The following is a 23,337-nucleotide window of genomic DNA, read 5'->3' on the forward strand; positions in this document are numbered from 1 at the left end:
AAGCAAAAAATAATTCTGGTCACTTGAGTGACAATGTAAGTGATCTTCAATCATGCACTCCCACAGGTTTATTGAGTCAAAGATTATCTGACTATATCTTTTAAATTTTTTTAAATTTATTTATTTATGATAGTCACAGAGAGAGAGAGAGAGAGGCAGAGACACAGGCAGAGGGAGAAGCAGGCTCCATGCACCGGGAGCCCGATGTGGGACTCAATCCCAGGTCCCCAGGATCGCGCCCCGGGCCAAAGGCAGGCGCCAAACCGCTGCGCCATCCAGGGATCCCTGACTATATCTTTTAAAAATATAATTCTAATGTAGAAAAAAGATCCTAGCATTTGGACACAACTCGTCTTGAACCCTACCTTTAGATGTACGAGCTCTGTAATCTTGAATAAGATATTTATTTTTTCTGAGTCTGCTACCTCATCTGCAAAATGGAGTTAATAATTCCTATTTAAGATGTTGTTTTGAAGATTAAATTATCTCCACAAATATTTATTGAACACCTCCTATGTGCCAGGCTCTTTTCTACAAATATCACAGTGAACAAAACTTAGGACTACTGTTCTTGTGCTACAGGTGATCTTGAATGAACTTCAATATTTCCTTCCGGGATCTTAAGTCATTCAAGCAGAGTATTGCCCAGGAGTAGATTAGAAGTGGATTTCTTGTACCTGTAATTCTAAAATAATTATTCCTCTCACTGCTACAGATTTTAGGTTATAATTGAGCTGCTAAAGATTACATACAGATTTAGCAGGACCATTTATAGATTTTTGGCATTTTCTTAGTTTATAAAACCTTAGCTACCTGCAGATCAATGTTATATTTGCTATAAATATTTTACACTATTTTTACTTTTATCAATATATCCTGTTTAACAGTAAACAGCATTTGCCTTACACATTTTTATAAAGGGAGATATATATTCTTTAATGCCTAAAAATTATGAATGATACATTGTTACCCTGAGATTTGCCACTGCCCAACTGCCACAGGCACAGCTAACCTCAGAAAGACCTTTTGTCATTGATTATGTCATTGATAGAACATGTAGCTCCTTTTTAGTGGTGATGATGCCATTAATGAAGTGATCTAGAAAGATCTTCATTTTTCAAAGAGATTTTCTGTCTGGCATCATCAAAGTACATCCTAACCCTTCCAGCTGTGGTATCTGATAATCAGTTAAGTAGGCTAAGTAAAATAATGATAACTGAATAACTAAGATTATTCAGATTAGTTATTTGAATTTATATGACTTTGTAGAAAAGTGGATGATTATTCAGTTGGGAACAATGGATAAAGAAGTAGAAATGTAAACACTTTTTAACATTAACAAGTCAAAAATGTATCATTGTTGTGGTTTTTTTTAAAGATTTTATTTTTTTATGCATGAGAGACATAGAGAGAGAGAGGCAGAGACACAGGCAGAGGGAGAAGCAGGCTCCATGCGGGGAGTGTCTCCAAGATGTGGGACTAGATTCCAGGTCTCCAAGATCCCACTCTGGGCTGAAGGCGGTGCTTAACCGCTGAGCCACCAGGGCTGCCCTCATTGTTGTTTTATAACCCACACAGGCCATCAGAGTCAGGACTATCTTCAGTGTAAATGTCTGATTTGCAAGGATTTTTTTTTCCCCTGTGTGAGATTTGACAAGAGTTGGCCTTATCATTAGCTATACATTTGAATTTTATACATGAATGCACCGTTGCAAAACTAGTGTTGGCATCTCAAATCGTTGGTGAAACTCCAGGCCAATGTCATCTGAGGTGACTAGATTACAGTGAAAAAAAAATAAAAACAATAAAATAGATTTTTAAAATACATACTGTCTCTGTATCAACACACATGTAAATTTTTCATGGTTCCCTTCAGAGCTAATTATACTGTTTTAAAACCACAATAGAGAAGCAAAGGATAAGGAAATATAAAGCTACCCAACTGTGGAATCACCCACCTGACATTCTAGGAATACCATGCTCTAATTACTAATATATTGGCAGTCAGCATAGTTATTTAAAGCAATGAACATTTAAAGCAAAGAATTTCCACTATCTTAGTATTTCTTTAAAAATCCTGCATTTTTTTCTATAAATATAAACATGTTGCATCAAAGATGTTCACTTTAATATTGCCACCATGTCTTTTCCTGCCCAGGCCCACCTGCCGCTTGGTACCACGATACTTAATTAGAGTTTGAAAATTATAACATTCAATTTCCTGCATTTCCCTTGAACATGCAAACAATACAGTGAGAGCAGAGCAAAGATTCTTTCATGGCCATTAGGGAGGGACTAAGTAGAACTCAGACATACTTGTGGTTCAGTTCTCAGTTATGCCATCCTCTCTCTTGAGAAACTTCAATGTTGGAAGGTAAATCTATATCCTAACCCAGTTTCACCTAAGAAGATCTCTGTCCTTTAGATCTGTCCATTGAATTTCCACACCAAGATGAGCTGACTTTCCTTTCTTCTTATCAAGTTTCATCCCCATCTTGGCCAACTGAACTGAACATGAGAGTGGCCCCTGGGTCCAAAAAACAAATGGGAAGCTCCCATCAAGTCTCTTAGCAATCTGTCTTCAAACATCATATCTAAATCCATGCTCTGCTGGTACAAACCAGTACATTCCTTCTGGAAGCTAATCTGGCATGATTTCCTAACCTGCTGCTGATACACGCATAATTTAGCATTATGCCTTTAACTATAAGAAAGTCATTTAACATTCACACAAAGAATTCTATAAAAGATTTTCATCAGGACATTTTTCATAAATGAAAAATTCAAAATCATTTACTAGTTAATGTCCAAAAAACAGGAATTGGTCAAATAAATTTTGGTATATCCAGTTTATCCATAAAATGGAATTTCAAGCAACTATGGTCAAGGTTAATATCTTAGAAGAATTTCTAAAATGACATATCAAAAATTCTCATGTTGGGGTGCCTGGGTAGCTCAGTTGGTTAAGCATATGACTCTTGGGGACTCCTGGATGGCCCAGCAGTTGAAGGTCTGCCTTCAGCTCAGGGCATGATCTGGGAGTCCCAGGATCGAGTCCCACATCAGGCTCCCTGCATGGAGCCTGCTCTTCCTTCTGTCTATGTCTCTGGCTCTCTCTTTCTGTGTCTCTCATAAATAAATAAATAAAATATTTAAAAAAACATATGACTCTTGATTTTGACGCAGGTCATGATCTCAGGGTTGTGAGATCTAGCCCCTAGTCAGCCTCACATGCAGGGGGTAGAGCCTATTAAGATTCTCTCTCTCCCTCTCCCTTTGCCCACTCCCCAAAAATTCCTCATGCTACAGTCCCAAAACAAAACCATGCACAGTATGATCCTAACTATGTGTAAATAATACAAAAAGGAGGGGGGAAAAGACATCTACCAAAATATTAACAGTGGTTATTTTTATTTTCTTATGTTCCAATTTTTTTCCTATACATCCTCCAATATTATTTAAATTTACTGTAACAGTCATAAATACAATTAAATTTTAAAAATTTAGATACAGAAGGAAAATACCCATAGAGCGATCGATGCACCACACGTTTTCCTATCCATCCTACCTCTCAGGCAAGCCATATACAGCTACTCTCTGCTATGGCCCTTTTGCTAGGAATTTGCACTATCCATTCTCCTACTGGAGACAAAACAAGTGTTGAGGGGCGATGATAAGAATCTGTGTCACCTGCTCTCTGTTCTTTTTCAGCACACAACAGTTTTGCCCTTTATATTAATCGAGATGAGGACATCACACCACGCGTATCCCAGCAGGAGCAGCGGACTCGCCGCCATATGTACCTTCTCTGTTGGCTATATATTATGGTAAGGACAGTGCCTGCTGGGCTTTCGTATTGTATTAGATTTTGCACTGCTAAATTTGGGCACATATTTCATTATGGATATAATCACTAACAGATTCACACTGCGTGCCTCATTTGGTCCAGGACCTGGGCTTTGTCTCATTTCCCCAGATGCTTATATTTTTAGAAAGTAAATGCCAAACCTCACACAACAGGAATTTGTTGAACAATCCCATGTAAGCAATGGTTCTTCCAAGGCTACATTTTTCAACTCTTTTTCAAACTAAATGTTTTTCTTGGACAGTAGTTTTATTGCTTAAGGGCTTTTTGCTTGGAATTTTTTTGTTGTTGCTATTGTTGATGAACAAATGCAAATGAGGACAGAAGAAATGGCCTCTTGAGAGGAGTGACCTTAAACTTCACAGGAAACAAGTGAAAATGGACGTTCTACTAAATCAGTTTGGAATCTATCTTACAATTAGTCATTACACAAAGCAGGGATTTAAGTGTTTTATTTTTTTTTTAATTGGAATAAATAAGTCACAAGAAATCTCCACTTGGTCTGTTGGGCATGAATAAGTCCCAAGTAGGTGATGCCACATTCATCTGATAACAGCACAGTTGCCTGTTGAGTTTACTTCACATTAGTTTCAGATCTTACCATGTCTTAATATTTCAAAATTATTTAAGACAGAGAATTTCTTACTTCTCTTTAGAATTCCAAGTCCTCTTTGATGTATTAGTACACACAAAAGAGGTCCTCCCGCCAACATTTCTGACTCTTGGGACTCTCTTGTCCTGAGTTCTGGGTCGCCATCCCTTCCTTTAAACCTGAAGGACCGAATCATGTTCTTCCAAACATCCCAGAATGGTACTTAATCCCCCCAAAATCCCAGAGGTCTTTGGGAGTCCCAGGTTCCATGGACCGTTTTTGCTTTAGCCAGCCCAGAAATACAAAATAAAGGTCAGGACGGTACTTCACATACTTTGCGGGAATGATCACATAATGCCCCAGATCTGACCAGAAAGGAAATTTGTTTCTAGGAAGTCATACCTTGTGGCTGGATCTAAGGGGACATCCAGATGAAAGAGCCCAGAACAAACATGCAGTAATGCTCATTCTATCTGTCATTTCATCGACTAGTCAAAGACTGCTTGAGAGGCCTGGGGAACATTTGTTTTCCTTGTCATCTTCTAGATTTTTTGTTTCCACCTAAAATGTTAAGTATTGATTTTCCGTAATAGAAAAGATCCAAATGATCAGGGCTCACAGGTGAATCATGACTGAAATTATGTCTCAAAAGTGAGTATATGTACTTTATATATATAAATCTGATATTCAAATGACTCTTATCTTTCAGAAAAGTCATGTAGGGAGGCTATGAATTATTCCAGGAATGCATTCATTTTAAAATCAAAAATCATTAAAAATCAAATTCCCTCTTTGCCCCCAAAAATATAGTCTCATTACTTTGTGCTCATATTTGCTTACCTGTGGGAAAGGAAGCTTTTTACTCTGAGATCTCTGGGTGTATTTCTGTGAATTCATTTATATGCCATTAAATTATCTGAATCTTATAGAGCCCCAGAGGTTTCGGGAACTATATATTTTCCTATGGCTTTTCTTCCGTTGTGGGTACACTCACTCCACGTTCCAAAGAGACACATGGGAAATACCACATAGCCTTCATTATAGACCCCCAAGATCTCTCATTAAAATGAATCATTACTCATGCTCTTCATGCCAAGTGAGGCTTGCCAGCTCTGTGTACTCCCTAAGTAAACCAGAACTTGTTTGGACATGTATTTGAATTAACCAGCAAATTCTCTTAGATATGTTCTAAGAGAGCTTTCAAAGTAGACTTTTTCCTTTGGTGTTTTGCCCTAGGTTTTCATAGCTATGTCAAGAGCTAAACAATGCCTCTCATATCATGTCATAGTATATAAATCCAAGAATTTTCATTGTTATCAAAAAGAGTACCTTTTGCTTCCCACCAGACTATCTCAGAGCCACCGTACCATTGATACAACAGTAGAAGGATCAGGATATGAAATCTTTTGGTAGTGTACCAGGATTGTAACTGGATATTCCAGAACCTCATGCCAAAATGGAAGAAAGCATTCCTCTTATCACATGCTAATTATAAAACAAATAGATCTCCCTGCCGTCCTCTGCATGGTAGAGCTGAATCTGTACCTCTGCATCTACTGCCCAAGACTGTCTATGCTTTGCTCTGATTCCCACTTGCTGTCCATTCCCAAATGTCTCCCTCCTCATCTGAACTTGTTCTCCTCCTAGATTTGGATAGCCAAAGTTGAGACATCATATGGGAGCTTTCACTCTAGACTGGAGCCCATTGAGTTGCCACCCTGAGTGGCTTCATTTCCCAACACCGATTTCAGTCCTCCCAAGCCAAGCATCAGAAGTCATCCAAGACACCTTTTCTGGCTCTTTCTCTCCCACCATATTTCTTCCACATACCCAGGGTTGGGAACACAAGCATTTCCCCATCCACTTATGGTGGGCTCTTAATACCTTTTCTGCATACCTCCCCTCCATCATCATTCCCCCACACATTATCTGTACCCTAGTTATGGAGTTTCCCCCTAAAACTGAGATGACCTGTATTATCTTATGCAGGATACAACACAGAGGTTTCTTTTCTTTCTCTTTTTTTTTTTTTTAAGATTTTATTTATTCATGAGAGACACCGAGAGAGAGGCAGAGACACAGGAAGAGGGAGAAGCAGGCTCCTCACAGGGAACCGGATGCGGGACTTGATCCCCAGAGCTGGGATCATGCCCTGAGCAGAAGGCAGATGCTCAACTGCTGAGCCACCCAGGCATCCCTAGATCCTCTTGGTTTCTAATGCAACTGTAATTATCAGGAATTGTAATATACTTGAATTCTTTTCAGTTCTGTGCCAAGTGTTTTTCAAATATTATGTTATTTAGCTCCCCAAATAACCCTTTGCGATAGGCATTTGGCCTATTTACAAATAAAGATACTAAAGCTTAGAGAGTATATGAATTGCTCAAGGAAAAGCCAAGTGTTCTTGTTGTTTCCAGATCTGGAATGCAAGCCCTGTGTGTGGCCACAGTCTATATAATTCAGTGTGCTCTCCACCGCTTTCTTTTGGGTGAAGAGTACCTCTGTGGGTGAAGAGATGAAGTGTATGTTTAGTTTTTATTTTGTTTTGAAGCAATGACATCAGAAATAGCATGTCTAATAGTTAAGGCCACCTCCTGGGTTAGAATTCTGACCCCTTCATTTAACCTTTCTGAGGCCTAACTTACTTAGATTTAAAATAGAGACAAGGACATCAGAGGGCAGTTGTGAGGATTCAGTTACTGTATGTAGAACCCATAGAACAATGCCTGACACAGTGTAAAAAATTTCCATATTTACTTTTATTGGTAGTAGTAGTAGTATTAGTATTAGTTTTGATTTTTTTTTTTTTTAGATTTTTAATGTATTTATTCATGAGAGACACAGAGAGAGGCAGAGACACAGGCAGAGGGAGAAACAGGCTTCCCCACAGGGAGCCCGATGAAGGACTCGATCCCAGGACCCTGGGATCATGCTGAACCAAAGGTAGACGCTCAACCACTGAGCCACCCAAACATCCCAGTATGAGTATTTCTATACTTACTATTCTGAGGACAACAAATAGAGCACATAGTGTTTTCTTATCAAAGGTTTGAGAATTTTAGTCACAATGCTGTAAGCCTTTTAACTTTTACTTTTACTCTTTCTAACTCAGTCATACACTCTTCACTTTAAAAACCCAAAATAGCCCTAAAGGATATGAAAATATCATTTTTGTTTGCTTTTTAATTTTAAAAGGACCATCAGGAAATCTTGAAGGGGGACTGAGTAAAACAGAAAGCTTTAAGATCATGGAGTATTGACTGCTGTCAGCCTCTGGTTGACAAATTCTGTAAGAGAAGCTATCCCTACTTTACCTATGCAGGACTCCTCCTGATGGCCAATCTGTTCTCTGACTGTGGCCCCTCAACACCTCCCATCATTGTCTCCCTGTAGTACTGGTGTTGCTCGCTGCTTTGCTTTTCAATCTAAAGGACGCAGAAAAAGGAAACCCATCCCTGATCTAGAAAATGTATATCCCCAAAGCTTCAGCAGTGGGTGTCCTCTGTGCTGAGAAGGATTTTTCCAGCCTCTGTCTGTCTGTCCATTCTCCCCTCCCCTGGTGGCTCTCATTCAGGAGACCCCACATGAGACCTCAGGACCCATGCATAATAACACAGGCTAACACTAAATGCGAGGTACAGTCAGGAACAAGAAGGCATTAGGGAAGAGGAGAAAGAGAATCGGAAGAGTGTCTTCTTATGGATAAACATTTCTTGTCACTACATTGAGCTTATTTAAATCAGAAGAGAGATTTCTGTTTTCTCTGGGCCCTAATGATTTTTGATAAATTTTGTATTCCAAAACTCCTTACCCCAAATGTGTCCATTGTGCAACTTCTCAAAACAGAAAATAAGACAAAGTAAAATCAAGATGAAGTGGGATCTTTCTCTTATGATATAGTCTTAAACTACCCTAAATCAGAGTTCTGTCTCACCAAACTTGATTCTACCTCGGCTATGCGATTGCAGATTATTTTTGTTTTCTTACTGAAACTTTTCTTTATTTCCTCAAGTTTGTGCTGGAAACAGAAGTTGTTTCATAAAATAGAGGGGAAAAAAATTCTTAAAAATAAGATTGTACTCAAATTTAAGAGTCTTGGAAAGAATTTTTAGCCATGAGCTAGTAAAATTTTTAGAATAAAATTTACATCCTCTTCACTAAAAAAAAAAGTGAAATTTTAGACCACATGTAGTCCCCCTACTTAATTGGATGCTTCTTCACCAGTTAAGCAAAACTGGCCAACAGGTAGTTGTTTTCTGACCAGCAGATGACATTCTCCTCTGTTCAACTTGAACCTTTCACTCTACCATAACTGCCTATCCTGATGACTTTTACATCTGTAACAGTACATTAAAGTTTTCCTGACTTCCTGGCAGTGGAGAATAGGGACCAAGCTGAAAGAGTCACATGGAATGTACCTCGAATTCTGAAGAGAGGTGCCTTTCTTGGGGCTTACAAAAGACAGCCCAAGCACTCTGTTCCCTTACACATCACCAAAGCCATCCACACTTTTTGCCATGCCTATCTTCCCAACCTTCCTTCTTTAGCCTGGCTAGGGAGGAGAGGGGTTTTGGAGTCTCGAGCTAAGGTCTAGGGGAGCCACTGGGGAAAGAAGTGCCTCCCAACATTCACCAAAGCCGATTATAAGAGGCTCCCAGAGAATCCCTGGCAAATATCAGGTATAAGATAGGAATCTAACTTGGGAAGCAGACTTGTTAACCTTTCTTTGCCTCCTGCCTGAGCAATGAAAAGAGCATTGAAGGCATATGGCAGGGTGGAGGGAGGAGCAGCTACAGAGCAGTCTATGACCACATCATTTCATGTGGCAAAGATGGGTGAGTTTCTTGTGGATCTGGTTTAACACTGAGGGAGAGTGCTCAGCTCGGGCTGTCTTAATTGTGGCCCACCCAAGAAGGCTAGCCCCTGGGCATGGGTTTCCATACAGCAGGAAATTGGAGTGTACTGCCATGAGCAGGAGCCAGTCTATATCCCACATGGGGAACCTCTGCAGTGGAGAAGCCCCTCAGAGACCCCTACAAACCTCACACATGTGTACAACATCCAAAAGTAGGAATGTGAACATCAGCCTCACAGCAGTTATCAGTGGAGAGTAGGTATTACTAGAGGAAGAGGGGAAAGAAACCACTTGTATGGCCATGGGCAATGAAGTCAGGAAATGTTCACCCTCCTCCTATATCCCCTCCCCATCCCCAGTTAGGAAGGAGACATCCGAGAAGCAGGCTATGCCCTCCCATTCTACTTCAAGATGCTGAAGAAGGAGGCAGAACAAAAATGCAGACCTCCTCCCACTCAAGGCTCTGGCAATAATCCGAGTGTGCTCAATGCAGGCAGAAGGCCCATGTGTCAGAGTGGAGCAAGGGGAGAGTGCCTGGAGACCTCCCGGAGTGGAGGGAAGATTATGTACGCCTCATAGGCTATGTAAGGACAGTGACCTTAACTCGTACTGAAATCAAGAGTTACTGGAAGGTTTCCAACAGAAAACTGACATAATCTGAGGCATTTTTAAAGGACCACTACAGTGACTATGTAGAGAATGGACTAGGGGCAAGGATAGAGCAGGAGAACAATTATGAGGCTATATCGTAATCCCTTCTAGTAGGCAGTGGCATGGCTGGGATGAAGGTGGTAGAAATGGCAATGTGAGAACTAGAAGGATTCTGGATATAGACAGAGCCAGTAGGATTTCCTACCTAATTTTGACCAAATCTAAGTTAAACTCTGGGCTCAGCCTTTTAATACCTTTTTAACTTGATATGGTAGGCAGAATAATAGTCCCAGAAATGTCCCCATCCTAATCGCTAGAACTTGTGAATATGTCACTTTACATGATAAAAAGGACTTTGCAGATGTGATTGCATTAAAGATCTTGGGGTGGGAAGGCTAGCCTGCATTATCCAAGTGGACCCAAGTCAATCCTTTGGTTTCCCTGCTGTGTTAGAGGGGAGCAGGACTGTGAGAGAAGGGCCAGATGGATGTTACAAGAAAAGGACCCAAAGCATCGCTGCCAGCTTTGAAGACAGAGGAAGGGAACCATGAGCCAGGAAATGTGAGCTGCTAGAGAAGTCAAGGAAACAATCCAGAAAGAATGCAACCCTGCCAACATCTTGATTATAGCCCTGTAAGACCTGTGTTGGACTTTAACCTACAGAACTGTAAGATAAATGTGTATTGTTTTCAGCCACAAAGTTTGCAGCAATGTGTTATAGCAGTAGTAGAATACTTATACACTTGGGCAAATCACTTAATCTCTGTTGGCCTCAGTTTCCCCATCTGAAAAAGAAGAGGGTCGTGATACTTAGGATTACTGTGAGAATCAGAAAAATGGGTGTAGGGGTGCCTGGATGCCTCTGGCAGTTCAGTTTCGGACTCTTGATTTCGGCTCAGGTCATAATATCAGGGTTGTGAAATCCAGCCCCCCATTGGGCTCCATGCTGAATGGGGCACCTGTTTAAGAGTCTTAAGATTATCTCTGTCTCTCTGCCCCTCTCCCCACCCCCACACTCACATGAACTCTCTCTCTAAAAAGGAAGGAAGGAAGGAAGGAAGGAAGGAAGGAAGGAAGGAAGGAAGAGAGAGAGAGAGAGAGAGAAAGAAAGGAAGGAAGGAAGGAAGGAAGGAAGGAAGGAAGGAAGGAAGGAAGGAAGAAAGAAAGAAAGAAAGAAAGAAAGAAAGAAAGAAAGAAAGAAAGAAAGAAAGAAGGTGGGTGTAAAATGCTTGCCACATAATTGGTTCTAGGTTTGGTAACCATTGTTGTTGTTCTATTTATATGCTAATACTTAGACTTAAAGTAGCCCCTTTCTGCCTGTTTCTTCCCTCATTAACCTGTTGTGTCTGTTCTGGGAGGTGAAGGTCCAGATCCTTAAAGTCATATCATCTTCTGTTCAGTTCCCCTCTTTCCTTGCTTTGAGCAGATCACTTATCCTCTCTTAACCTCATTTTTACCACCTTTAAAATGGGAGTAGTGCTTGCACCATAGACTTGTTGTAAGGACTCACAATTATATGGGGCCCTCAGAAATGATCGTGTCTTTCCTTCCTCCCACCACAAAAATCCTGACTGTCTGAGGAGTGTATGGGAAAGTCCCATTTCTTTCTCTCTCTCATCCCCACAACCTTTATTTTCATTTTATCCTCTGCTCTTATGGATTCTGGTCTTGCTTCATGGGCTTCATGTCCCCTCACAACCTATTAAGAATGCTAACGAATTTTCTGAAAATTTCTTATGCTTCGAACATTAAGTTATTTCCCAAGCTCTGTTTTTCCCCTGAGAACCAAGAATGTCATTGCTTTCCCATTATTCTGATCTGCTTATTTTTACAAACATGTTGTTGAGATGAGTTGCTGTTTTCTCATCTTCTGGACAATGGAGGGCTTGCCAACTGAGAGCATGGCTTGTACTCAGCTCCTCAGAGTGCCCACTTGGGTGTTGATTAAATCAGTTTCTTAGATCTGCATCTGGACAGAAAAGGCTTGTGTGTATAATCCATCTCAGTTCCCAGTATTTATTATTCTGAGTTTTGTCTTCTCCTACCCCCAACAGCTGGTTCTCAGACTTGCTGGGAGCACAGAAAGAACTAGAATTCCCCATATGCTGTTAACCATGCTTTCCCCCAAAATCATCTTCTGTGACCCTTCCCACACTTCCCAGCACTACATCCATACCAACACAACCATTTATTTTCCCTGTGGTCTTCTGGAATCACCAGTTTGATGCTCCTTGTGTCCTTGATGTTACTTGGTAATTTTACTTTGCATTTCCTCTAACAGCTCTGCCTGCACCCCCTCCACCTCCAGCTCAAACTCCCTATTCCTCTCTCAGAAGACGACCTGACCTTGTATTTCACCAGAGACTGTAAAAGACTTTAAACAGGAACTTTTTCCATTTCTTCCGGCCAACATTCTTACTGTACCCACTCTCTGCTTATAACAATAGGGAAGAATTTCTATACCTTCCAACAGGTGACATCCCCCACCCCAGCTCTTCATCCAACATCATTCCATTCTCCTGGAACTTCAGTCCCACCAACAGGCCCTTCCTGTTGAATACTAGAACACTAGGATTAGCATCCTAATCCCACCTTAAACACAAATTACCCATCTGGTACCAGCCCCATTACATCTAGCAACTGCACTGTCTCCCTACTCACAGCCGAGCTTCTCTGAAGAGTTGTTTACACTGCCTCTAGTCCTGTTTACACACCAAGAGACAGGGCAGTATAGACACTAAGAGAATGGACTCATGAGCCATATTGCCTGAGAATGGATTCTGTTTCTACAATATGACTTTGGGCTAGTTGCTCCATGGTGTAATTGTTAGGTTTTTTAGTAACTAAATGGAAATGAGACCACCAAGGCAAGTGAGGGTCCAAGAACAGATTTTATTGCAGGCACCCTCAGGCGAGGTTCCACAACTCACAGGGGAAAGAGAGTGAGTCGGGGAAGTCGCGCCAAGACAAGGTGGTAGGGGGTTTACATAACGTTGTAAGGCAGAACGGTTTCCTATTGGTCGGTTCATATGCAAAGGGAGGATTGCAAGCCGACCAGTCAGAGCGACTTTCACCATGCAAAGGAATGATTGCAATCCAACCAGTCAGAGTGACCCTCACTATGCAAAGGAAGGATTGCAATTCGACCAGTCAAAGGTGACTTCCTCCTCTGGGGTTTGAAGGGCATTGGGTTCGGTTGGGGAAGTCCAAAGGGGAGGTGTAAGGGTCTACGTCAAGCTGTCAGTAGGTCATTGGTCCATTGACGTCCCAAGTGGAGGTGGTGACAGGAACCTCAGCCATTTTGGGGTATCCACCATCTTGAGGAGTTTCCCTTCCCGCCTGGCCCCAACAGTAATAAGAGGTTCTGCTTCATAGGGATGTTGTGATGATTAATGTAATATAATCTTCAGTGGATGTAAAGCCCAAGCATGGAGTGTGTACTGTTATCATTATGAACCCACTCCAATGGGAGTTAAGCTGCATTACTTAAGCAAAACATTTGTTGGGATTACTAGTGACTTCTATTTTGCTGAAGTCATTGAATGCTTTGTAGACCTCTCCTCCATTGATATTACAGCAGTTTTGATATTAAACTATGCCACTTCCTGAGCTACTCTTTTCTCAGACTTGGATGATGTCACAATCTCCCAATCTCCCTCCCCGTTCTCAAAATGATCCCTCATAGCATCGTCTGCAGGCTTTTCCCATTCTACCCAAACCCCTTTGCTGGAGTACTTTGGAGCCCAGGCATTGGTCTTCTTCCTTTTTTTAAGTTATTACTTTTAAATTTTATTGTGGAGAGAATACTCAACATGGGATTCACCTTCTTAACTGATGTCCTTTTCTTTTACTATCTACTATCCCTAAGTAAACCCATCAACTCTGTTGTGTGATTTCTTCCATCCCAGATTCAGAGCTCAGAACTCTCTTCTGATACCTATTCATAAGCCTCTCATGCTTGCAATTGCACACCAAGCTCAAGCAGTTACCTGCTTTCCCAACTGTACCCCAAGATTGTATTCCCTGGGCATTGCCAGACACCCACATGTTCATGCCAGAAATCTATGAGACACCCACAACCCATCTTTCTAGAACCTTTTACAAACAGTCATTGACCAATTTCTGGCTTCTATACTTCCAAAGTACTTAAAAAATCTTTGCCCTTTGCTCCCTCTCCACCATTAACACCATGGCCCCAGCTTCTGTTATCCCTCTCCTGAACCACTGCCCAAACTGCCATTCCCTCACTGCCATGCCTGTCTAGCTTGCAATATCCTTGGGAGATCCTTTAAAAGCACACATGACCACATCACTCCCTTGCTCAGAGAATATGGATGACTTCCCATTGCTTCTAGGAATAAAGTCCAAAAAGTTCCTTTGCATGGCTTCGGGGACCTGCACTATTTGACCCCCCTGACCTCTCTCTCTTCCTCATCCTCCTCTGTCCTCTTTGCTTGCCGGCTCCAACCATAGTGACCTTCTCTCTAATGGTCAAGAGCAATCTAAGTTTCTTCCAAGTTAAAAGCTCTCACCTTCCTCATACTCCACCCACCCTACCCCCAGTCTTGCCTCCATAATTATTTATTCTAAAGCCTCATCATTAGTTGGGTCTCAGCTCAACTATCTCTTTCTCAGGGAGGCCTTCTCTGACTCTCAGGATTTGGTTCAGCCTCTCTATGGTACACCACTGTAGTGCCCTGTTCATTTTAAAAAGGAGTTGTAGTTATGTGGTTATTTGATTGATTTTTTTCAGTCTGCCCCCCCCCCCGGGTCTCCCCCCTTCACTTTCTAGAGCAAGAGAAAAATCAGCAGTTGAATTGATCTTAAAGAAAATAAAGAGAGCTTCCCTGTCTACAGTTTTCTAAGGGTTAATACAAACACATTTCCGTTAGACATCATGTCAATCAAAACGTCAGAAAATATTCTTAAGATAGATTGCTTAATAAGAAAAATTGTGACAGTGTGTGAGTTTTAAAAGCAAGCAGATAAAGTAGGGAAAATTTAAATTATATATATATATATATATATACATACACACGCACCTACCTTACACTTAGCTCAATGGTAACCATATAAAGTGGTTTACAATGTTCTTACCACCCATTTCTCTAATACTGAATTTCAGCTTGTCTCTTCTCCCGCCTGCTTGATTCACTGAAATTGCCAACTGAAGCTGATAGACTTGTAGAAAGAACCACGCAGACTGCACTCCTTGCCAGAGTGACATCCTATATGGGAAGTGACCCAGGTCATACAACAAAAACATTTTAAGTAGAAGAAAGATGTTTATTAGCCAAATTATAGCCTCTTCATTTCCCTGAAGTCAGCCTTCTCTGTGTCTTTGAGAGTATGGGAGCATTTGGCAGGTTCAGAACATATTCTCTGGAGGGGATTATGTGAATATCTTCACAGTGACCATCAGCTCTGCCCAGTCTCACCTTCCACAGCCTGCAGACGTTTGTGTCTCCCACAGCACCTAGCATTGCTGGTCTCCCAGGAGGCACAAAATAAACATTGATTGAAAATAAACAATTCAGATGAGAAGATATTTGTACCAGATTTGAGGGCTTTTTAAAGATTTATTTATTTATTTTTGGAGAGAGAGCGCACTTGAATGAGCATACACAGTGGGGGGCAGGGTGCAGAGAAAGAAGGAGAGAGAGTCTTCAGTGAAAAGGGGCTCAATCCCACAACCCCTGAGATCACAACCGTAACAGAAACCAAGAGTCAGATGCCTAACCAACTGCACCACCCAGTTGCCCCAGTACTAGATTTGAGTTTATAACACAAGAGTGAAAAGACATCTACAGCCAAAATGATCTTTTGATTGAAATATAAAAGAAATGGCAAGAGAAATTTAGTCTAAGATAATGCAAATAATAATGCAAAACTTTGACTTTATATACACATTTAAGTAGACCCATTTCCCTAGTAATTTTCAAAGACAAGGAACTAGCGTGATTATTATCATAACATTTTAATTCTCCCTTAATATGAAAGATCTGGGTCAACGTAGACTCAGGACAAGATTCATTAACTGTCTCAAACAAGTGTTTGTGTCCCTACTCTGTGTGAGACATTGTGCTAAGTACAGGTGGTAAAACAATGTATTAAGCTTTGGCTCTGCCCTCAAGGAACTGACAGTCTGCTGAAGGATATAGAAAAATATAAAAGCAATTACCTTACAGTTGATACAGGTTGTTTCTAATAATAGAAATACAGAAGGCTCTGAAAGCTGAGAGGAACATTCCCTAACCAGACCCATAGGGTCATGAAAGGCCTTGAAAAGAAGTGACATGGGAGCTGGCCCTTGGGGATGAGTGTTAGCCATTTGAAGGGCCAGGGTAAAAGTGTCCCAGGCAGAAAAAAGAGATGGCCTGGAAGCAAGAGAGGGCAAATCATAGGCAAAGATGTTTAGTGCACTTGGAGCTGGCCATATCTTGCCCTCCTCCAATCTGGATGACCTGAAATCTACCTCTCTCCTTCCCACCAGAACTATTTTTATATTACGTCTCTACAACATCCTTCAACAAACAAACAACAAACAACCTGTTTTGTGTGTGTTCCTTTGGTTGGTTGGTTGGTTGGTTGGTTGGTTGGTTGGTTGGTTGGCTTGCCCATTTCCCATGATACCATGCTCTCTCTGATATCCTCACTTTCAGGAAGAACAGGGCCTTGGCAGGCCATGTTGATCTAGCCCTGCCCAAAATCAAACCCTCTTCGCTCCCTTTCTCCTGCTTTCTCCTGTCTTTTCTCCACCTCTTAGGCAGTGTTCTAAAATGCAAATCTGATCATGCCAATCCTCCCACTTAAAACCCTTCAATAGTATGTTTTCTCCTGTTTGGGGTTTTTTCTTTTTGGGTAGCACTTTTATTTTTCCTTATGCCATGACGTATCCTTGGGCTGTGATATTCTCACATAACAGTAGAAAAATAAGATGTGTAAGTCATCCTTAAAAGCTGAGAAATAACTTACCAAAATCTTACGTAAATTAAGACAATGCATAAATTTACAGGTACAAATACACAAATTGTTTTGCAACCATAGTGAGTAGGTTAAGCCCCGTGCTATTCTGCTGAAAACACATTGGATAAGAAGGAAAATGGAGTCCGAAGGCTTGGATTAGCTGTTTCCTAGCTCTGCTGGAAGACTGTAAGAAAGAAGTGACAGTTCATTCATAAAGTCTTGCCAGCCTCTCGAGAAATCCAGGAATTGCCATTAGTACTCTGCAGATCTAATCAGGCCCCAGAGGAGTGAACAGCTCACACGAAATTGTCAGTTAGCCAAACACCATCACATCAGGCCAAGTCCCTTCCATAAACACATTACTCCTTGCCTCCCATTGTCACACAGATTCCCCAACTAAACGTATAAAGTTTAAACCAAACGTATGTACAGAATTTCAGAAAATGTATTTTAAAAAATAGCTAACTTGAGTACAATGCTGAACAGAGCTATTTGCCTTCCTGTCAGACGAGGACAGGTGTCTTTTTAAAAAGGCATGTTCCAGGTAGATAAGCCTAACATAAGATGTGTACAGGCAAACCTATACAAGTGAACTGACTTGTACAGGAAAGTGTACACCTGCAGCAGAGGGTTTCCACAGCCTGCAGACATTTGTGTCTCCTGCAGTCCATTTAAAAGTATTTGCAATGGCAAACAGGCCAAACTCATTAGAGTTCTACTGGACAATCCACATCGGCTGGAAGGTCAAAAGAGTAGCCAGAGGCTGTAATTGCACTGAAAGGAGTGATACTTTTAATTTTCATTGTAATTGGCTCTGGGGCTGTGAGATCTGTGTTCTAAAGTCAGTAACACTGGGCTACTTGGTAATACCACTGGCCACGCAGTACACATTGTATTGACATCTGGGCCCTTCCCACATCCTATGGTTAAAGGCATTCTTGTGAGTGCCATGATTCCATGCCTAAGAAGGGTGGATTCTGGATCTCAGACCCTCTCACTTCCAGAGGCAAATGAGCTGGCCTCAGGAAGCTCAATTCTATTCTCCGGAGAGGATGATAAGCAGTGGTACCTCCTGTTTGATGTCCAGGATAGGGTGGCACCACTTCTCCTGATGTCATGTACAATTTCCTTCTCTTCTATGGTAGTACAGTTATAACATCTTTTTCTCACGACCTTTAGAAATATTTTCAGCTAGCCGAGTTCAGAAATAAGCTAACAGGACTTGATGGGATGAGCCCTGGGTGTTATATGTTGGCAAATTGAATTTAAATAGAAAATATATTTTTAAAATTAAGTAAGATAAATTTTAAAAATTAAAAAAAAAAAAGAGGGACACCTGGGTGGTTCAGCGGTTGAGCGTCTGCCTTTGGCTCAGGGCATGATCCCAGGGATCGAGTCCTGCATTGGGCTCCCTCCATGGGGTCTGCTTCTCCCTCTGTCTGTGTCTCTGCCTCTTTCTCTGTGTCTCTCATGAGTAAATAAGTAAAATATTTTTTAAAATAAAATAAAATAAAAAATAAAAAATTTTTAAAAATTTTTAAAAAGAAATAAGCTAAGAAGAACCAGGTGTAACCCTCATAAATGGGTTTTGTGTGGGTGACACAGTTACCCAGATCTGTACACCCAGTGCATATGACCAGGGGCATCCAGGGACAGCACAGTCAGAATAGCACCGTGCATAGCTGGGCTACTGGAGGTGTCAAACAGAACCTGTGACAGGTGGCCTTGAGCCTCAAGGGAGCTTCACTTAATAATAACATGGTACAGAAATCACTGCCAAATGTCAGATTCTCCATCTCACCCAGTAGGAAAAAGAGCCACACTCAATAGCTTTCTTTGGTGGCAGACACCTCTCTTGTTCTGGGTTCACCATCTATATGATTCTCCCTCTGCTCCATACCTACCATGACATCCTGTTGTTTTATGCAATAACAGAAGACAACAAGACACACTGATTATCATCTTTAGCAGAGACATCTTTCCTCATGCTTGAGCCACTGTTGAGCGAAAGAACAGGGACTTCTCGATTCTTCTTGATACTTTCATTTCCCACCTACACAGATGAAAAAGAACTGGCCTTGAGGAAGTGACAGCATTTGGAGAGCGTTTTACTGCTGAAACCCTTTAGTGGCCTCAAAAGTCCTATATAACCTCATCCTGCCCTTGCTTACTCACCCTCTTCCCTTCAGTCACACTGGACTTTTTTCCATCCTTCAGACGCACCATGCTCTCTCTTGCCCAAGACATTCATACTATGTCCTTCTTTCACCTTTCACCCTGTTGTCTGGCTTTCATTCCAGATGGCAAAATTCTAATGGTGGGAGCTATGCTTCTTGTTTCAATATCCCTACCTCCTAGCAAAATGTTTGGCTCAAAAGCATGTGTTAAATACAGAGATGAGGGCTCCTGGGTGGCTCAGTCGGTTAAGTGTCTGCCTTCAGCTCAGGTCATAATCCCAGGGTGCTGGGATCATGTCATGCTCCCTGCACAGTGAAGAATCTGCTTCTCCCTCTCCCTCTGCCTGCCACTCCCCCCTGATTGTGTTCTCATGCCTCTTCTCTCTCTCTCTCTCTCTGACTCTCTCTCTCTGTCTATTAAGTAAATAAAGTCTTTTAAAAAAAGAGATGAATGACTAAGAAGAAGCTGTAAGCAAACGTTAAGGTCTAGTGACCGCAAGCTGGGTGATTTGTTCTCTTGGCTTCTATTGTCTTTGTGACATGAAAGGGTTTTTTTGGTTTGCTTTTTGCTTTTTTTTTTTTTTTTTTAAGGGAATAATACAATAAACCCATCACTACTACCCATCACCTAGCTTCAATAATTATCAATATATTGCCAAACTTGTTTCACTTACACCTATAACTTGTTAGATCTTTATAGATATATAATTTACATATAATCCAATGGTTTTTAAGAAATTCATGAGCTTGTGCAGCCATCACACTTACTTATTCCAGAACATTTTTATCACCCCCAAAAGAATCCCTGTGCCCTTTAAGCAGTCACTCTCATTGTCTCCTCCCTGTAGCCTCCAGAAATGACTGCTCTATTTTCTGTTTACATGGATTTGCCTATTCTAGATATTTCATATAAATGGAACCATATAGTATGTGGCCTTTTGTGTCTGGTTTCTTTCACTCATCATGATGTTTTTAAGATTCATCCATGTTGTAGCATGTATTAGCACTACATTCCTTTTTATAGCCAAATAACATTCCATTGTACAGATACAGCACAATTTGTTTGGATATTTGGGGGTTATTTCTAGCTTTTTAGCTAAAGATGGAAATGTGAATGTATAAGGTATCCACATAGTTAAAAGGAGAAAGAGCTTACAGGGAGGCACAAAGATTTCAGGCCACGGAGAAACCTGGTTGAATTTGATACCACAAAACAATGCACTATCATATAATTTTATGACACACAAAATCCTTTGCAGTGAGCTCTGCCTCTTCCACAGAATTCCATATACCAGTTCTACTAAACTTCTTGTAGTTCCTTGAACTTGGTCTCACTCACTCCTTTTCTCTGTGGGGACCATTTGTTTCCAGGGCTTACCTCTGCTTGCCATCTATCTTTGAGTCTCCGATCAAATGTCACTTCACCCAGGAAACCATCCCTGACACTGTAGTTGATGTTAGGTGCTCCTCTCAGGTATCCCCATGGCATCCCTAATCACGTCATCAGACAGCACTTAAAGCACTACTTTGAAATCTCATCCCTGTACCACCACTGGACTATAAGCTTGTGGGCAGGAACTACTAAGACATTCTCCAAATTATCCCCAACACCTAAGAGAGTGCCTGGTGCACAACTGGAGCCCAGTAAATTTTGAAGGAATGAATGAATGAATGATGCATGCTTTCAATACCATGAATCCATGAGGGTCAAAGATTGTAAGAACTGGAGCAGGACGACAATGTGGATCAGTTGCAACTCTTACCAAATGAATTTTCACACCTTTAAAAATAAGTGAGAATGGGAATATTTGTCAAAACATATATTTGTATTTCTGAACAAGTTTCCTGTCAAAAGTAAATTTTTTCAGAAATATTAGCTTATCAATTCTCCCACTTTCTTTGTCTACATTTGCTGTTCCATTCTTGAATGAAGATTTCTAAAACAAAATTGAAAAGTGGCAAGAGGCAACTCACTCAGGTGAACACAGATAGTAAGAATAGAGTACTAGCCAGGATCTCAATATAATATAGCATTAGGAATAGCCTCTTAATTGATATTGAAGAGTGTTAAAGAGTTTTTCCAAAAGAAAGAAAACTATTAGTGATATACCTGCCCTATTACCATTAATTTTGTTAATTTTTTATTCTTTTTTGTTAACTCAATTACAATTTTGGCTGTGTATACTCCCCAAAATTATTAAATTATGAAAATCTGGATTTTTAATAGCATATTGGGTTAATAGGGATATTGCCTGAAATTGACCAAATAAATCCTTCTGTAAAATAATCACACAAAAAATACGTATGTTTAAAACATTGTATGCTCCAAGCTTTTGGATAAATATTCCTCTGAGGAAAGGACTGTGTAGAGAAAGAAATATCTGACACATACAAATTAAGTGAGGTTGATCTATTGAAATGTAGCTGGCAACAGTCCAGCTTCTTAGTTTGCTTTTAATAGTTTATTTCTAAGTGCATGCATCTTTAAACTAGCTATATAGCTTGTTTTTACAAGAGACAAATAGTGGGAGATGGCTCTAAATTGGCTTGCTTTGCAATCCAAAGTATATCTTAATGCAAGTTCCCCTGTGCTTATCTAATAATGAGGTTGGACAAGAATAATGCTGCCTTGGATTGCAATGTTGAAGGCATTCATTAAAGTTAATAATCAGTGCTCTTGCATAGAGGCTTTATGCCTAACATTGATCGGCTCTTTGTTGTGTGGAGTTTGCTTGCATTCAAGTAGTAAGAAGCTCACCACAAAGGCCATCAGGTAGGTTTCCATGGTAGCAGTCCTTCTTTTGTTATTCTCATTTGTAACATAGACACTATCCAAATACTCACCGTGTCACTGCTTAATGAAAAGAAATAGAATATTAATAATGCCAGTATAGTCAGGAAGATGGTCTTTGGGTGCGACAATGAGGGAGGGCACGCTGTCTCCTCAGGTTTTCTTTTAAGCAGCCATCCACTGTGTGAGACTGGTGTCCCTTTAATCTTATTACATTATGTCATATTAATGACCTTCAGTGGTCTCATATTATACTCTAGGGACAAATAGAATTAAATGATGGATAGAATCATTTCATCAATGCCAAACCCAACAAAATACAAGTTTGCAACTGTACACTAATAATGCAATGTAAAACTGTAGAAGAAAAAAAATCAACTTTTTAAAACATAAAGATAACATTAAAAAATGTAAATAGCTTTGGGTTTTGTTGTGTTTGTGTATGTGTTCATTTTTCTTAGTGACTCAACACCTGGATGTCTCATTGTCTGTTGTCTAAAACAACTGCATTCTGGTAAGTGTCGTTTTCCTTTAGTTGTGACTCAATTACTAGAGCCCATAGCAGCACGTGGGAGCTTTATTATGCAGTCCTGTCTTGTTCTAACAGAGATTACGAGAGAAGTCACCTGGTATGCAGTCATTCAAATAAACAGAAGAATTTACTAAAGCTTAGCATCGTTCTTCTAGTCAGCTTTGCCGAAATGTCTTTTCTGCCACTTTCTCAAGAGAAAGTAAGAAGTGTAACTCTAACTTAATTTAATTTAATTTACCTTTCTCCTTCCCCCAGGCTAGGAGAACTGAAAACATTTTATGAACTGGTAGGATTTTAGTACTTCAGTTTTAGCTACTTTAATTTATGAGAATTCCACAGGGCATTGTGTGGCTTTCCCAAGTTGTTTTAGCCTTCATTATAAATGACCTAAGTAGATGTAACATGCATGGAGGTATGTAAATTTTCTACTGTATAATTAAATACATTTTAAAATATTTAAAAAGAAACTTCAATGAGATGGAGAATAAGAATTAATAGGGAATTAGATATTAATTTGGCCAGTGATGCAGAAATGGAAAGGACCCAAGATTAGGATGGAAAGAGAGAGATTCAAGGTCACTAGGACTAGAAACTACTGACCAAAAAGAGGGGATACAGCAGAACACTGTGAGCAGGAAGGAGTGGAAGCAGAGCCACTGGAAGCAGACCAGAAGAAGGTCCAGCCTTCTGTTTAATGGATGTAAATTTTAAATTGCCCTGCATTTTGAATGAAGTCACCAGTGTTGAGGTGGAAATACTCTCTACTTTTATGCTAAACTATCTTTCTAGACCTACCCTTTATTCACATATTTATTTGTACTACAGATGTATACATTAGGCTGTATTGGCTGTATTAGGTAATAGAGATTCAAAGATGAACGAGTTCAATGGTGAAAAGCTAGGAAAAG

The 23,337-nt window shown here is 40.5% G+C and overlaps 1 protein-coding gene and 1 long non-coding RNA gene across 12 annotated transcripts in view; one reads left to right on the top strand and one right to left on the bottom strand.

Moving 5' to 3' along the window:
- Positions 1-23,337, top strand: part of AIG1 (androgen induced 1) — a 242,083-nt gene that overhangs the window by 188,762 nt on the left and 29,984 nt on the right. For 7 of the 11 annotated variants that reach the window (XR_013378058.1, XR_013378083.1, XM_077895395.1 and 4 more), the window contains one exon: positions 3,712-3,827. The exons of the other annotated variants lie outside the window; for them this stretch is intronic. Coding sequence is in view for 5 of the 7 variants with exons in the window: in XM_077895395.1 (XP_077751521.1) it covers positions 3,712-3,827 (116 nt within the window). In the remaining 2 variants the exon portion in view is untranslated. The remainder of the gene's footprint in view (positions 1-3,711; positions 3,828-23,337) is intronic. 11 annotated transcript variants of the gene reach the window in all.
- The window catches only part of LOC144312593 (uncharacterized), a 39,708-nt gene continuing 31,623 nt past the window's right edge, over positions 15,253-23,337 (bottom strand). The window contains exons 3-5 of the long non-coding RNA XR_013378095.1: positions 20,798-20,886; positions 18,834-18,982; positions 15,253-15,448 (exon numbers count right to left, since the gene is read on the bottom strand). This is a non-coding gene — a long non-coding RNA (uncharacterized LOC144312593). The remainder of the gene's footprint in view (positions 15,449-18,833; positions 18,983-20,797; positions 20,887-23,337) is intronic.

Source organism: Canis aureus, chromosome 1 (assembly GCF_053574225.1).
Source record: "Canis aureus isolate CA01 chromosome 1, VMU_Caureus_v.1.0, whole genome shotgun sequence".
Taxonomy (NCBI): domain Eukaryota; kingdom Metazoa; phylum Chordata; class Mammalia; order Carnivora; family Canidae; genus Canis; species Canis aureus.